Source organism: Rhinoraja longicauda, chromosome 5 (assembly GCF_053455715.1).
Source record: "Rhinoraja longicauda isolate Sanriku21f chromosome 5, sRhiLon1.1, whole genome shotgun sequence".
Lineage (NCBI taxonomy): Eukaryota > Metazoa > Chordata > Chondrichthyes > Rajiformes > Arhynchobatidae > Rhinoraja > Rhinoraja longicauda.
This window is the reverse complement of record NC_135957.1, coordinates 23,219,309-23,237,071: the sequence shown is the minus strand read 5'-3', so window position 1 is coordinate 23,237,071 and position 17,763 is coordinate 23,219,309. Positions and strand designations below refer to the sequence as shown.

Sequence of the window (17,763 nt, the reverse complement as noted above, 5' to 3'; positions counted from 1 at the left end):
CTGTATCTTTAGCTTTAGACTTACAGCGTGGAAACAGGCCCTTCGTCCCGCTGAGTCTGTGCCGACCAGCGATCACCCCGTACATTAGCACTGTCCTACTCACTAAGGACAATTTACAATTTACAGAAGCTAATTGACCTACAAACCTGAAGATAAACAAAAAGTGGGTGAGACAGCATCTTTGGAGAAAAGGAATAGGTGATGTTTCAGGTCGAGACCCTTCTTCAAACTTTTTTTTTCAAAAGTATGAAAAAGGGTCTCGACCTGAAACGTCACTTATCCCTTTTCTCCAGGGATGCTGCCTGACCCACTCAGTTACTCCAGCATTATGTATCTACAGTGTTAGCCAGGAAAAAAAAAGCACAGAAACAGGCCCATCGGCCCATCAAGTCTGTGCTGGCCATGAACCGCCCATTTACACTGATCCTACATTAATTCTCCCCCCCCCCCCCCCCACATTTTCATCGACTCTCCCCCAGATTCCACCCCTCATCCACATACTGGGAAGGGGGGCAATTTTCAGTGGCCAATTAACCCACTGTCCAGAAAACTGTACGTCTTTGGAATGTCTATGGAGATCCTTCCCAACAAATGGACCCTCTCTGCCCTGATCCTTCCCTACGGAACTGTTCGGCCTCTTCCCAAACCTCATGGTGCATTCCAGAGACATTTCTTTAGTCGGGACTTGGCTCCACTCAGCTCAGCTAAATGATCCCTCATCAAAAATCAGAAGCTGCAGATGCTGTAAATCTGAAATAAAAACAGAAAATAAAACAGAAACACTCAGCGGGTCAGGCAGTGTCTGGGGAGTGAGAGCCACAGTTAACGTTTCTGGGTCAGGAATTTTCTCAGTAGGGACTGGCTGAGCCATGTGGTGATGGTGTTGGCTGGAAGAGGGTGGTCATAGAGTCACAGCACAGGAACAGGCCCTTCAGCCCATCAACTCCACAATGACCATCAGCTACCCAAATCCTATATTAACCCCTTGCTGCCAAATCCGATCCACCCTCCCCCTCAGATTCCACCACTTACCCACATACCCGGGGCAGTTATAGTGGCCAATCTTTGGGATGTAGGAGAAATCCAGACTGATCCAATGAAACTCAAGGGATCACAGGGAGAACGTGCTAAAACATCTCACAGGTCATAAGTGATAGGAGGAATTAGGCCATTCGGCCCATCAAGTCTACTCCACCATTCAATCATGGCTGATCTATCTCCCCTCCTAACCCCATTCTCCTGCTTTCTCCCCATAACCTCTGACACCCGTATGAATCCAGAACCTATCTATCTCTGGCTTTAAAATATCCCCTGACAAGGCCTCCACAGTCTTCTGTGGCAAAGAATTGCACAAACAGCAGCAGAGGTCAGGATTGAACCTGGCGGGAGCTGAGGCAGCGGCTCAACCAGCTACATCACTTGTGCTCATTGATGCAATGGGTCCGTCTGAAGTGCAGACTGGTGGAGGAGAGAAGCCAGGAGAGGGTTCCAGCTTTCCCATCACTGCTGGGGTGATGGCCACTTCTCCTGCAAGAATAGACCCCACGAGGAAGCTCTGATCTCCTCACCTCTCACAGGACTTCCCTTTAGTTTAAAAATGGACATAGAGCGCGGGAATAACTCAATTGGTCAGGCAGCATCTCCGGAGAACATGGTCATGTGACATTTAGGATCGGGCCTTTCTTCAGATTCCGAGTCTGAAGAAGGGTCCCGACCTCAAACGTCACCTATCCATGTTCTCCAAAGATACTACCTGGCCTGCTGAGTTACTCCAGCACTTTGTGTCTTTTTGTGTAAACCAGCATCTGCACTTCCTTGTTTCTCTTCCCTCTCCTTTCCCTTTTCTGCATTCCTTGTTTCCAACAAGCGGTGGGCCAGAATTTTCTTCCGCAGCCAATGTCTTCAGCTCTGACATTCCATGGGAATTCCGCCCGTCCCATTTTGGATTCACTGAAGATGCTGTTTCTCAAGGATTTGCAGTCACCATTCTCCAGCAGACTGTCAACAAGCATTCCCCACCCTCTCCCAGCCTGCACCCACACAGAGGAACGTCTGAATAACAAGGATACTTGCATCAGAATCCCATTAATTACCTAGAGCTCTGCCTTCAACACCATGATCCCAAACGCATGCCTCTCCAAACACCCGGACCTTGGAGTCAGCACCCCACTCTGCCACTGGATCCTCGACTCAACGAGGATTTGTGTAAATGGATGGTGGATAGTCAGTGTGGACTTGATGGGCTGAAGGCCTCTGTCTGTGCTGCGTTTCTCTCTGACCACCCTCTCCCAGCCAACACCATCACCACGTGTTAGTCAGTCTCTCTCGGTCTCCATCCTGTCACAAATATTCCTTCTGTTCTCTCCAACCCTGCCGGTTCTCTGTTATTGTAAACTCATTTGCTTTCTTACCTTCCCCACGTCTGATTTATGTTGTTGACCCAAATTGTTAACGCTGTTTTTCCTTCCACAGATGCTGACTGACCTGTTGAGTATTTCCAGCAACTTCTGATTTTATTTTAGATTTGCATCGTCCTCCAGTTTTTGCTTTTTGATAAAGGACCATCTCGAGGAGCTCAGAAGAATTAAGTCCAGACCAAAGGACCACCGGCTTTAGGATGCACCGTGAGTTGGGGGAAGAGGACGAGCAAGTTCACAGGGAGAATCTCCAGTCTGAAGAAGGGTCTCGACCAGAATCATCACCTATTCATGTTCTCCAGAGATGCTGCCTGTCCCGCTCAGTTACTCCAGCACTTTATGTCCTTTTGTGTATTCACCAGCACCTGCAGTTTCTTGTTTCTTTGCAGGAAGAATCCTGGGCAGAGTAGTTGGGAGAGATGGAAATGGCCCCAAAGGGGAAAAAGGAAGTGTTAAGTCAAAGCCTGTGATGTTGGGCTGAATTTTGCTGGATGTGGCTACCTATACAACAGGAGATAGACACAAAATGCTGGAGTAACAGGCAGCATCTCTGGTGAAAAGAACTAGGTGATGTTTCGGGTCGAGACCCTTTTCTCCAGGGATGCTGCCTGTCCCGCTGGGTTACTCCAGCATTTTGTGTCTATCTTCAGTTTAAACCAGCATCTGCCACTCACACTGCCATGCACACCCTTCCCAGATCTACCGCCAGGCTGGGACCCACTGAGTGCTGCCTTATAATGCTGCCGTGTGAACATACAAATGTTCATACAAACATATGAATTAGGAGGCTTCTCTGCCCATCATTTAATAAGCTTCTGTGACTGTACGTTCAAATCTATATTCCCATTCACCCACAGTGACCTTTCAACCGCTTAGCCTTAAACGTTATTCCCTGTTGCATTGACAGGAATCTTACGTTAAGCTGCCCCCAGAAACCAATCTCGAATGATAGAAGCAGATACCGCACGTTGCTTGGTGCAGCTGTGAAAAAATTATCGTAAAAAATAAGTATTAAAATAGAGCTGTGAAGAGAATGTGACAAGATTTCTCCATCGGAAAGTTGCTGGCTAGTTGGGTTGCTGATCGGAGATGGGTATCTGGGGAGGGTCTTCCTCCTTGTCTTCTTCCTTAGTTTGGTCACACAAAGCTTCCAGTTCCCGCCTCACCTCATCTGCCTCTGGCCGCTCATTGGCATCCTCCGACAGCATTTTCTGGATTAAGGCGCTCTGATGGGAACAGACGGAGAGGGATTTAGTTTGAGTTTTGTTTATTGTCACGTGTACCGAGGTACAGTGACAAGCTTTCGTTGCGTGCTATCCAGTCAGCAGAAAGACAATACATGATTACAATCAAGCCATTCCAGGTGCAGAGATACATGATAAGGGAATAACGTCGCTGTAGCGGTAGAGATTTAAAAGAGTGGAGAATTGTAACACGTGATTGCAGGTCCACTTCTGTGACCAGCACACAGAATCGCCTGGGTTGGGCGGTATCTTGGATAAGGCATTCAATATCATATTGTTAATGATTGATTGGTAAAATACGATTAGAATTAAATAGGTCAGAGTTACCTCAGCGGGATGCTTCTCAACAAACTTCTCAGGAAACTTTCCCTTGCGAATTGTATTCCAATGCTAAATAAACCAAAAACAAACAGATTAAAATTACTCCTCCATCTCTATCTCTCCCCCTCAACCTGAGGCAACTTCACTGTACACCCAAAATGTGTAAGAAGAAACTGCAGATGCTGATTTACACTGAAGAATGTTGGAGTCGCTGAGTTACTCCAGCATTTTGTGTCTATCTTCACTGTGCACCTGCCCGCACTTCCATTCTGGGCCCCCAAGTGGCGGCGTGGAGCCACTTCCATTCTGGGCCCCCAAGTGGCGGCGTGGAGCTGGAAACACGTTGCTATGCCAACCGGGGGGGCGGGGGGGATGTGCTGAGTGCAGCCCACTCCCCCCAAGCCGCCTCCTCGGTTGAACAGCCAATTAATGGAAGGACAAGGATTGCTCCTGGAGACCCTTCAGTTGGGCACACAGGCAGCAGCATCACATGCCAACTTAGCTCCAGCATGCCAAAGGCATAAGCCACCCAAATTCAAAGATAAGACACAAAATGCTGGACTAACTCAGTGGATCAGGCAGCATCTCTGGAGGAAAGGAATAGGAGATGTTTTGTAGCGAGACCCTTCTTCAGACCAAGAGTCCAGGGAAATGCAAATGCAAGATTCACCGGGTGGCGCCGTCAGCGATGGCAGCCTCGCCAACAGTCTGTCTGTCTTTTTTGTTATTTTTAGTGTGTTTTTAAAGTTTGTGTTAATGTTCTCTGGTTTGTTTTATGTGGGGGGTGGGGGAGGGGGAGGGGGAAACTTTTTTCAATCTCTTACCTTGCCGGAGATGCGATTGTTTTCCGGATCGTATCTCCAGCTGCAATGCAGCCTAACATCATGGAGCTGGCGGCCTTGCTCGAGACTAACTATGAGCCCGACTGCAGGGCCGTGGACCTACCATCAGAGCCTGCGATTCCTTGCCTGGGATCAACGCTCCTACTGTGGCCTGCGGATTTCAACATCGGGGAGCTCGTAGTCTCGAGTAGAGACTGATGTTGGGAAGCTCCAAAGTCACAGGAGGTTCAACTAGCCCCGACCGGCGTCCGATTGCCCGGTGCGGGGGAGCTGAGATCCCCCCGATGCAGGAGTTTGATCACCCCGACGTGCAGGGCCCGACCGCCGGCTATGGTAGCCATGATCGTCCCATCAACAGAAGGATCGAGGCCCCTGATCGCGGGAGAACAAAGAAGGGAAGAGATTGAACTTTTTTTTCCGCCTTCCATCACAGTGAGGAATATGGAGGAGTCACTGTGGTGGAGGTTTATGTTAAAATGTATTTTGTGTGTCTTGTTGCTTTTTATTGGTGTGACTGTATGGCACATCAAATTCCTTGTATGTTGCAAAACATATGATTATGAGATGTAGAAAGTAAATAGAACAAATGAATAAAAGAAAGATAGGCAACAAGCATCGATGATCAAGGAAAGGTGGAGCCCACAATCCCTCTCCCACACTCCCTGACTCCCCTCCATCACTGCACCCCACCTCCCTCTCACCACCGTCCTCTCCCACACTCCCTCTCCCCTCCATCACTGCACCCCACCTCCCTCTCACCACCGTCCCCTCTCCCACACCTCCCTGACTCCCCTCCATCACTGCACCCCACCTCCCTCTCACTACATCCTCCCTCTCACCACCGTCCCCTCTCCCACACTCCCTCTCCCCTCCATCACTGCACCACATCCTCCCTCTCACCACTGTCCCCTCTCCCACACTCCCTCTCCCCTCCATCACTGCACCCCACCTTCCTCTCACCACCGTCCCCTCTCCCACACCTCCCTGACTCCCCTTCGTCACTGCACCCCACCTTCCTCTCACCACCGTCTCCTTCTCCACACCTCCCTGACTCCCCTCCATCACTGCACCCCACCTTCCTCTCACCACCGTCCCCTCTCCCACACCTCCCTGACTCCCCTTCATCACTGCACCCCACCTCCCTCTCACCACCGTCCCCTCTCCCACACCCCCTCTCCCCTCCATCACTGCACCCCACCTTCCTCTCACCACCGTCCCCTCTCCCACACTCCCTGACTCCCCTCCATCACTGCACCCCACCTCCCTCTCACCACCGTCCTCTCCCACACTCCCTCTCCCCTCCATCACTGCACCCCACCTCCCTCTCACCACCGTCCCCTCTCCCACACCTCCCTGACTCCCCTCCATCACTGCACCCCACCTCCCTCTCACTACATCCTCCCTCTCACCACCGTCCCCTCTCCCACACTCCCTCTCCCCTCCATCACTGCACCACATCCTCCCTCTCACCACTGTCCCCTCTCCCACACTCCCTCTCCCCTCCATCACTGCACCCCACCTTCCTCTCACCACCGTCCCCTCTCCCACACCTCCCTGACTCCCCTTCGTCACTGCACCCCACCTTCCTCTCACCACCGTCCCCTCTCCCACACTCCCTCTCCCCTCCAGTCCCCTTATCCTGCACTCCCTCCAATCCAAACCTCTATCCCGTCTCCCCCCGCTCCTCTTCACCCTTACCCTCCAATCCCTCTCCACCCCCTCCATTCCCTCACCCACTCCCTAGCCCCTCCATCACGTCTCCTCACATTTGTATCCGCCTCCAGCCCACATGCCCCAGGACTCGGCTCTCCCCTCCCTCCAGTCCCAACTCGTACCGACCCCCCACCCCGAGACTGGGCCCGGGCTTCAGGGGAAGTTTACTTTAGTTTAGAGATACAGCGCAGAAACAGGGCCTTTGTCCCACCGAGACTGCACCGACCAGCAACCCCGCACATGAACACTACCCTACACACACTAGGGACAATTTACATTTATACCAAGCCAATTAACCCACAAACCTGTATATCTTTGGAGACTAAGAGGAAATCGAAGATCTCAGACAAAACCCACGCGGTCACGAGGAGAACGTACAAACTGTGTACGGACAGCACCCGTAGTTGGAATTGAACCTCAGTCCCTGGCACTGTAAGCATTGTAAGGCAAGAACTCCACCGCTGTGCCACCTTGCTGCCCTATACATGTGACTGACAAACTCACGTGTGCTTTTTCTGATTCTGTGCCAAGATACATCCACAGTAGCTCAAAGAAAATCAGCCCCAGGGCAAAGATGTCGACCTTGTGGTTGTAGTCCTGTGTGCACTGTAGAGGCAAGGCAGATGAGAAATTAGTTAGCATTCCCCCTCTTCAGGTGGTTGTTTTTAGTTTTAGAGATACAGCGTAGAAACAGGGTCTTCGGCCCACCAAGACCGCACTGACCAGCAATCCCCGCACATTAACACTATCCTACACACACTAGGGAAAATTTACATTTACACCAAGCCAATTAACCTACAAACCTGTACATCTTTGGAATGTGGGAGGAAAACGAAGATCTCGGAGAAAACCCACACGGTCACAGGGAGAACGTACAAACTCCATACAGACAGCACCGGTGGTCAGGATTGAACCCGGGGCCCAGGGCTCTAGCACTGTAAGGCTGCAACTCTACTGCTGCTCCACCGTGCTGCCCTTGCTTACAAAGTATGTTCCTCCCTCCCTGCTCAATTCCTGCCTTCTCAATTCATAAGGATGCTGCTTCCACATAAATGTTGGTCTGCTCCTTTACTTCCAGCAGAACTTCCCACCCCCTCCTCAGCTCATCCAAACACAACAGCTGGGATTTCGCTGCTGCTGCCCTCCAGCCCAGTGGGACTGCGAAAGCACGTTAGTTATCCTGGTTGCGGATCCTGCCCCCCCCCAAAAGCAACAACTGTGTACAGAGGACTCTCCGATCTCTGAGATGGACGTCAAGTTCTGCTGGAAGATCATCGGCTCAGCGAAGGAGGACAAGCTTCCCGAAATCCGTTCTTGCAGAGCGATGGTGTGACTGCTACATCAACAACTGACAACATCTTTCCTTTAACATGGCGCCCAGAACTGAACACAATACTCTAAATGTGGCCTCACCAACGTCTTACATAACTGTAACATGACTCCCAACTTCTACAACCAATAATACTCTAACCGATGAAGGCCAAGTGCCGAAAGCTGAAAGAGGTTAACATTTTTTAACTCCTTCTGCAGTTCAACAGCATTTGCAGGAAGATGAGAACAGGAAGTAACCGGATAATGTTTTTGTAAAAGTGTCTGCACAGGCTATGGGCCTAGCCAACATCTCCTGTGATTCAGCGACTGATCGATTTGTCCTCATACCTGTTCCGGACTCATGTACGGACGTGTTCCCACGTTCATGGTGACAGGGATCTGGTCTTTCACTCTAACGAGACCAAAGTCACCGATCTTTGCCTCCAGCTTGGTTTCTTCTGTCAGGAAGATGTTCGCTGGCTATTTTCACCAGAACAAAATCCATTCAGTTAATTTGCAACATTTGATAGAGTCATTGACACATACAGCGTGGAAGGCCCTTCAGCCCAACTTGCCCACATCACCTAACATATCCCATCTACACTTGTCCCACCTACCCACGTTTGGCCCACATCCCTCAAAACCCGTCCTATCCATGTATCTTTCTAAATGTTTCCTAAACATTAATAGTACCTGCCTCAATTACCTCCTCCGGCAGCTCATTCTATACACCCACTATTCGTGCAAAAAAGTTACCCCTCAGACTATTAAATCTTTCCCCCACACAATTCCAATGGTCTGACCTTCAGGTCTCGATGAAACAGATTTTCTTGATGAATGTAGCCAACTCCATGTAATAATTGGCGCATTATGTCCAGCGATTTAACGTTCGTCTGGGACTGATAATTTTTAGGATCTTCTATCCAATTACTCAAGTTCTTGCCATATAACTTCATTTGGATGCACAGATATTTCTTCTTATTTCTACAATTGAAAATGAAAAGACATCGTAAGAAACTTGATGCAGTCACCCACATGAGTTAAGTTTATTGTCACATGTACTGAGGTATAGTGAAAAGCTTTTGTTGCGTGCTAACCAGACACAATTTCACCACAAAGCTAATGTAACCCCAGCAACCTCTGTAACATGTATGCTGGGATGTCCTGTACCTGGACAGTATATCCCAGGCATCCAAAATGTCTATGGACACAAAAAAACGGAGTAACTCAGCGGGACAGACAGCATCTCTGGAGAGAAGGAATAGGTGACGCTTCGGGTTGAGACTCTTTTTCAGACTGGTTAGGGATAAGGGAAACGAGCGATATAGACGATGATGTAGAAAGATAAAGAACAATGAATGATTGATAGGCAAAAAAGGAACAATGATAAAGGAAACAGGCCATTGTAAGCTGTTTGTTGGGTGAAAATGAGAAGCTGGTGCAACTTGGGTGGGGGAGGGATAGAGAGAGAGGGAATGCCGGGGTTACTTAAAGTTAGAGAAAACAATAATCATACCACTGGGCTGTAAGCTGCCCAAGCGAAATATGAGGTGCTGAATTTCACTGTACCTTAATTGGTACATGTGACAGTAAACAAACGTTGAACCTTGTTCCTCCTATTTGCATTTAGCCTCACTCTAACAATGGAGGAGACCTAGGACAGAAAAAATCTGTGTAGGAATGGGAAGGAGAATTAAAGTGTTTAGCAACCGGGAGATCAGGTAGGTTCAGGCGGACTGAGCGAAGGTGTTCAGCAAAACGATCGCCGAGTCTACGTTTGGTCTCGCCGATGTAGAAGAGTCTGGAACAGGAGCTGGAAGGTGGGAGACGCAGGCAAGTACCGAGAAAAAACACGTGGCTGTGGTAGCGAGTCTGGGTTAAAACATGGTTGTAGAGTCGGAGAACAGGAGGAATCACAGGGGGGGAGCAGCAAGAGATGATGTTGCAGAGCTCTCGTTGGACAACTTCTTCAAAGTAGACATACCAAGTAGATATCCCAAATGTCTACCCTTTATATCAGTGGAGCTGTCAACGATGAGTACTGCGGTTTGCCATTCCCAGCCCAAGTGTGGAAGGAGGTCTCATTAATAATTGGGAAACAGTCATAGACAGCCCTGAGACAAGAATTCCAGGAAAGGACGATTTGCTTTTCACAAGCTTAGCACATGCACAAACCCTCCATCGCAAGTGTAATTACTCAAATTGTCATCGCCACTGCAACACGGGATGTGTGGTAGGCAATTACTACAGAGTAATTGGGGTGTGACATAAGCAGTGGTGTGATATTGTCGGGATAATCAATGTTATTAGTTGAAGGGTGAATGTTGAAGGGTTCTGAGGAGATCTCAGGGCAGCACGGTGGTGCAGCGGTAGAGTTGCTGCCTTACAGCGCTAGAGACACGGGTTCCATCCTGACCAAGGGTGCGATCTGTATGGAGTTTGTACGTTTTCCCTGCGGCTGTGTGGGTTTTCTCCGGGTGCTCCGGTGTCTTCCCGCACACCAAGGATGTATAGGTGTGTAGGTTGACTGGGTTCAGTAAAAATCTTAGATTGTCCTTAGTGTGAAAGATAATGCTAGTGTACGGGATGGTTGCTGGTTGGCGCGGACTCGGTGGACTGATTGGGCCTGTTTCCATGCTGTATCTCTAAAGTCTAAAGTAAAGTCTAATCTTCCTTGATCATTTAAACCTCCATTGGAATTTCAACATTCAACTGCAATGGCCGCTGGGATCTCTGTTTATTCATGTTCAGAAGAAGGCACTTCTGCCCCAATAAAGACGCTGGGGGTTTTAGCCTGGATTATGTGATTTGAATCTAAGGCCAACTCAGAGGTAAGAGTGCTGTTCAAACAGAGGACAGTCTTCTCTTAAAGACATTTAATGTTCTTCACATAGTAACAAACCCATTGACTTCCACTACCTTTCTTCAGTCCAGCAAGTGTGGTATCGGACAATGTTGGGATGTTCCATCTTTGCCAACGCGGTGACTTCACGTCTTACATTGCTAATTAGAAATCAAAAGCATCATGTCGGAATCAAAAACATATGAGAAGTCCATCTAGTCAATGTGTAGGAAGGAACTGCAGACGCTGATTTAAACCGAAGATAGACAAAATGCTGGAGTAACTCATTGGGACAGACAGCATCTCTGGAGAGAAGGAATTGGTGACCATTCGCATCGAGACCCTTCTTCAGACTGACGAAGGATCTCGACCCAAAACGTCACCATTCCTTCTATCCAGAGATGCTGTCTGTCATGTTGAGTTACTACAGCATTTTACATCTATCTTCCATCTAGTCAATGCCAGAAAGGACAAGTCGACCAGTCATTGTAGAGAAATGTAGATATAGCCCGTTCCACCACACAGACCACTCTTCACCATTGGCTCTCATATACACTTCAGTATGCCACGGAAAAGCAGCCAACATAATCAAAGATTTGTCCCATCCCGACCATTCCTTCTTATCCCCACTCCCATGGGGCAGGAGATACAGAAATATAAAAGCGTGCACCACCAGACTCAGGAACAGATGCTTCCCCTCTGTTATCAGGCTTCTATCTAATGGTCCTACCATAAATAGGGCACAGTCTGATTCACCTCTATCCCATATCGGACATTGGACTTTGTCTTTGGCACTGCAATGCTGAGAGCTAAAACAAGGTGTTTCACTGTATCTCGGTATACATTACAATAATAAACCTGAACCTACAAACAGCTATTTTATTCCACTTGAGAGAATTCTGTGGACATTTAAAATCAGAGAATGGTGCAACACGTAAACACGCCCTTGGACCCACCTACAATCAACCAACCGTTCATACTAATCCCTCTTTATTCTCTCCTCCCATCCCCATCAGTTCGCCCCAGATTCCACCACACACCAATTCTCTTTGGGTAATTTACTGTGGACATTTAACCTGGTGAACATCATGCCTTTCGGATGTGGGAGGAAGCCGGAGCACCCGGCTGAAACCCGCGTGGTCAGAGGGAGAGCATGCAGACTCCACACGGACAGCAGGAGAGATTTAGTTTTAGATTAGTTTTAGTTTAGTTTATTGTCAAGTGTACTGTGGTACAGTGAAAAGCTTTAGGATCAAGATTAAAACGGGAGGAAGAGAAATAAAAATATACTCACTCATCCTGGAAAAGAACCTCCTTTATAGCATAGTAAATTTCATCGAGGGTACACTTTGCTTTGTAAACACGGCCAAATCCACCATTACCAATTATTTCTATATTTGTAAAGTTACGAAAGCTGCAGATGTTTCAGATAATCCATCAGGGCATTCGGGGAAAAAAAACACACAAAAAGAAATCAGTAAGTAATCTTGCAAGACATTTTACAGGAACATTACCCACATAGTTAAAGCACCCATCAAGGCACCCAGTCAGACCTTAGTGGGACGAAGTGCTGGAGTAACTCAGGCAGCATCTCTGGAGAACATGGAGAGGTGACATTTCGGGTCAGGATCCTTCTTCAGACTTACTAAGTGACCAAACTTTTGGCCAAGATAAGTTATTGGAAATTATAAAGGATTATTAAGGTAAGAGGGGAAAGATTAAGGTGAGAGGGGAAAGATTTCATAAGAACCTGAGAGGCAACTTTTTCCACACAGAGGGTGATGGGTACATGGAATGAGCTGCCTGAGGAGGTATTTTAGCAACATTTAAAAGGTATTCGGACAGGTACATGGATAGGAAAGGTTTAGAGGGATGTGGGACAAACGCGGACAGGTGGGACTAGTGTAGATGGGGCATTCAGGTGGGCATGGGCATGTTGTGCCGAAGGGCCTGTTTCGTGCTCTATGATTTGATGAATCTACGATTGCAAAATGGAGCGACTGCGACATTTAAGGATGGGGTTTGAGAGCACGTGGCCAATACCCGAGAGAGGTGCCGAGGGGATTCATCTGTACATTCCATGGGAGGCACCGAAAGCACACTAGGACCATAGATGTGGCCCAGTTCATCTCCTACACCCCGCTGGCCTTCATCTACTACTCAGGCCGAGGACGCTGACAGAGAAAGCATCATGTGACCCATCCATTTTCTTTAAACTGTGTCCCAAGTGAGATTTTATTGAACGTACATTTCAACGCTTAAAAGCCTGGATAGAGTGGATGTGGAGAGTATGTTTCCACTAGTGGGAGAGTCCAGGACCAGAGGGCATAGCCTCAGAATAAAAGGACATACCTTTAGAAAGGAGATGAGGAGGAATTTCTTTAATCAGAGGGTGGTGAATCTGTGGAATGCATTGCCACAGAAGGTTGTGGAGGCCAAGTCAGTGGATATTTTTAAAGCAGAGATTGACAGATTCTTGATTAGTATGGGTGTCAGGGGTTATGGGGAGAAAGCAGGAGAATGGAGTTGAGAGGGAAATATAGATCAGTCATGATTGAATGGTGGACTAGACTTGAAGGGCTGAAGGGCCCAATTCTGCTCCCAGAACTTATGAACTTCTGTTGCACTTTGAGGAACATATAGAGGCATGAAGTCAATCAGGCCTTGCCCAGTGAGTCTGCCACAAACATTTACAATGGTCCCATCTTATTTTCTCCATATTCCCATCAAATCCTCCTCAGATTCCACTACTCCCCTATGTTTAGAGAGTTTAGAGTTTAGAGACAAACAGCATGGAAATAGGCATTTTAACCCACCAAGTCCACCCCAGCCATCGATCACCCATTCAAATTAGTTCTATGCTATCTCTATACTCTCTACACACATTAAGGGCCAATTTACAGAGGCCTATTAACCTATTCATCCGCACGTCTTTGGGATGTGGGTGGAAACTGGGCATCTGGGGCTGTCACAGAGGATCAGGCAAATTCCACATACACAGTACCGGAGGTCAGGATTGAACCCAGTTGGCGGAACTGCGATTCTGATATTTGTGCAAATCTATAGTCTCTTACCTCATCATCTCCCTCTTATTATCTTGCCCATTGTCCTGTAAGTCAGAAAGATGCATAAATGATTAAATCTCTCTAGTTTTGCTTGTTAGGGAAGCATTTCTTGATTTAATGCCAAGCAATGAGACAGTATTTTACCTCAAAAGAGACCAAGGGGAGGAAGAAATACTTAGGTCATTTAAGTTTGATCAGGGTAAGTTTATTATTGTCATGTGTATCAAGGTACAGTGAAAAGCTTTGTTTTGCATGCTATTAATCAGATAAGGTAATATTATACATAAATATGATCAAGACAAATTCAAGTGCGGTAGATAGAACAAAGGGGAAGATTTCGGCAATGAAAAGGGGACGTACAACGAGATCTGGGTGTCCTAGTGCATCAGTCACTGAAAGTAAGCATGCAGGTACAAAAGGAGTGAACAAAGCTAATGGAATGTTGGCCTTCATAGCAAGAGGAGGTGAGTATAGGAACAAAGAGGTCCTTCTGCAGATGTACAGGGCCCTAGTGAGACCACACCTGGAGTACTGTGTGCAGTTTTGGTCTCCAAATTTGAGGAAGGACATTCTTACTATTGAGGGAGTGCAGCGTAGGTTCACGAGGTTGATTCCCGGAATGGCGGGACTGTCCTATGTTGAAAGACTGTAGCGACTAGGCTTGTATACTCTGGAATTTAGAAGGATGAGAGGGGATCTTTTTGAAACATATAAGATTATTAAGGGATTGAACACGCTAGAGGCAGGAAACATGTTCCCGATGTTGGGGGAGTCCAGAACCAGGGGCCACAGTTTCAGAATAAGGGGTAGGCCTTTTAGAACGGAGATGAGGAAAAACTTTTTCACTCAGAGAGTTGTAAATCTGTGGAATTCTCGCCAATTCCCCAGATGCTTTCAAGAGAGAGTTAGATAGATCTCTTAAGGATAGCGGAGTCAAGGCATATAGGGAGAAGGCAGGAACGGGGTACTGATTGCGGATGATCAACCATGATCTCAGTGAATGGAGGTGCTGGCTCGAAGGGCCGAATGGCCTACTCCTGCACCTATTATCTAAATGATACAGAGGAAAGGCAGCAGGTCAGCAGCCCAAGTTGCTGTTTGCTGGCGCTTGAGAGTGTCTGGGCAAATAATGGTGGTGCTATGCTCCTACAGCCCTCCCTCTGCTGGTGTGCAGCTCACAGTGACAGCACCCTCACTGCCTCCTCCACTGTCAGAGTGGAACTGCTGGGGAACAGCTTCATCCCCAGGGCCATAGCTGCTATGAACCGGTCCTGCTGAGCCGGATGGTCAAAACACACAGTGATCCGGCACAGATCTACTTGCACTTTATTCTGTCTTAAAACTGTTACAATTTGTTTCGTTGGGTTGTTGTTGTTTAAATTAATTAAATTATTGCATCGTATGGGAGGCACATTCCCAATCTCGTTGTACCCCTGTACAATGACAATAAAGATATATTGTATTGTATTGCGAGGCCACACGCAAACTGGAGGAACAACACCTCATATTTCACTTGGGCAGCTTACAACCCAGTGGTATGATTATTGATTTCTCCAACTTTAAGTCACCATTACATCCCCTCTTTCTCCATTCCACCACCAACCTGGTTATCGTACTAATTTCACTGTTGTCCTGTTGAGTTGCACTGTCTGCATATCTCGTTATCACCTAGCCCACAGCCAACAATGGATCATTGTGGGCTCCACCTTTCCTTGATATTCGTTGCTTTTTGCATACCTTTCATTCATTTGTTCCTTGTATCTTCTACACCTCTTGATTCCCTTTCACCTGACTATCTGTTTGAAGAAGGGTCTTGATCCAAAATGCCACCTATTCTTTTTCTCCACGGATGCTGCCTGACCTCTGAGTACTGCAGCATTTTGCGTCTATGCTCACTGCAGAAGCTCCACACAACCAGCAGAGGGAGCAGTCAGGGGCTTGTGCCCGAGTGACTGCAGAGCTGGCAGTGTTGCACTCCCTCAGCCCTGCACCGGGACTGCCTCAGGAACAGGGGGGTCAGTCGGAAGATGCAGAGGAAAATGGAAGAACCTCACAATCAACGAGTTATCGGTGGTGCACAGTCACAGGGGGTTACTATACAGCGCTACCCTCTGAAACCGAGTTTGAAGTTGGTTACACCTGCCATTCCTGAGACCTTTTTTCCCACATTTACGTAGAAAGTGGGAGGCTTCTGCGTCCACTGTCTGAAGGAGCTGCTCTTCAAGCTCTTTGGGTGAAGAAAAATATGAAAGCAATAGAGGTCAATGGAAATAGCCCATGCAAAGAGTTAGCATTGGTTAGATGGGCTGAATGGTTCCCTGCTTCATGGTCACTATGTGCACAAGGGTAGTACGAGTTTCATCCAGTGATTCAATATTGACTAGAGCTATTGTACCTGATGGAATGGCGTTTCAGCAGTCCAGGTCGGTGCTAATGATCTAACGTCACAAGAACAAAGGAATAGTGATCACCCGGTTAGAATAACATGCAATCATTCTTACGTTCAGTCACCAGACAGGTGTCAGACAATAACTTACAAGGCACAAAGTGATGATCTTATGGAGGCCTCTATAAACAAAACTGTAACATCAGCCCTCGCAAACATCTTAGACGTTTCCATGTAAGGGGCAGTATAGGGTCTGTCAAGTCCAGCAGTGCATTGGAGATGGTCCAGGTCTTTGCTGACCCCAGGATGTCTGGAAGGGTTTGGCAGCCAGCAGTGCACCTCTGAGGTGCATCACGGTTATAATGCAATGCAGGACCATTGCAGCCAATGCATTGCCAGTGAAAGCTCATACACAACAACAAGGCTGTGGCTAGGTCAGCTGTCATATATTATCCCGGACCTATGGGAGAGTGAGCTGGAATCTCCTGTATGAGGAGATGGGTGCTTGTTTTAACATTGGAGCCGCATGATAATGCCTCCAACAGTGTAGCACACGCTCAATTCATGGCCAACACTCAGCATCAGCCAGAAAAGTCGGCTCAGGACTCCAGAGTGGATCTTGATGATGTTGCCTTCTCAATAATCGACAGGGGGAGCGGTAGAGTTGCTGCCTTACAGCACGAGAGCCCCGGGTTTGATATTGACTACGGGTGCTGTCAGTAAAACGTCTGTGACCTGTGTGGGCTTTACTCCAGTTTCCTCCCACACTCCAAAGACATACCTGTTTGCAGGTTAATTGGTTTGGTAAAATTGTAAATCGTCCCTAGTGTGTTGGATAGTGATAGTGCGCGGTGATCGCTGGTCGGCGTGGACGCGGTGTGCTGAAGGGCCTGTTTCCCCACTGTATCTTTAAACTAAACTAAGCTGGTAAAATGAATTGTGAAATATTCCGTTCAAAAGTGCACCATAGTCGGGACATAAATGACAGTGAGAGACAGTACCTTCTGGCTCTGGATCCACTTATGCTCATCTGCAAAGTAAGAACAAAAATCTGAGTAACAACTGACAACACAGAACTTGGAGACACAAACCCTGCCCGACATAACTGGAGGACATAGGGAGATCTTGCCATTTGTAACAGACCAGCCTTTTATTCCTTTAAGAAGAAAAACAGAAAATGCTGCTAATGTGCAGCAGGTCAGGAGCTTCCGAGGAGAGAGAAAAAGAGTTAACGTTTCAGGTCTCCGTTGCTCCCTGGGTTTATTATTGTCACATGTACTGAGGTACAGTGAAAAGCTTTGTTTTGCATGCTGTCCCAACAGATCAGATATACTATAGATAAATACTATCAAACTCCAGTACAATAGATAGAGCAAAGGGCAAGTACAGAGTGTTCTGGTGTCATTTTGAATTTTCAGCATCAGATCTGTGTTCTGTTGTATCTGCATTAGAACCTTGGACCTGCCCCGAGTTTGATTTCCCACAGACCCAGTCTGGTAGTTCGGGATTGCAATGAGTGAGTGAACAGAGGCACTGTGGAGTGAAAAACACGCTAGAAAGTGTGGGAAGTGTGTGAGGAGGTGGAGGGATTGAGGGTGGAGGAGTGAGTGAGGGAGTGAGCA

The 17,763-nt window shown here is 47.6% G+C and overlaps 1 protein-coding gene across 1 annotated transcript in view; it reads right to left on the bottom strand.

Annotated features, from left to right (window-relative positions):
• Positions 1–480: 480 nt before the first annotated feature.
• Positions 481–17,763, bottom strand: part of eif2ak2 (eukaryotic translation initiation factor 2-alpha kinase 2) — a 45,805-nt gene continuing 28,522 nt past the window's right edge. Inside the window, exons 12-21 of the mRNA XM_078399093.1 lie at positions 17,143–17,171; positions 16,151–16,193; positions 13,765–13,799; positions 11,985–12,104; positions 10,768–10,851; positions 8,652–8,832; positions 8,197–8,328; positions 7,042–7,143; positions 3,989–4,051; positions 481–3,643 (exon numbers count right to left, since the gene is read on the bottom strand). Coding sequence (XP_078255219.1) covers positions 3,485–3,643; positions 3,989–4,051; positions 7,042–7,143; positions 8,197–8,328; positions 8,652–8,832; positions 10,768–10,851; positions 11,985–12,104; positions 13,765–13,799; positions 16,151–16,193; positions 17,143–17,171 — 948 coding nt within the window. The 3' untranslated portion in view covers positions 481–3,484. The remainder of the gene's footprint in view (positions 3,644–3,988; positions 4,052–7,041; positions 7,144–8,196; positions 8,329–8,651; positions 8,833–10,767; positions 10,852–11,984; positions 12,105–13,764; positions 13,800–16,150; positions 16,194–17,142; positions 17,172–17,763) is intronic.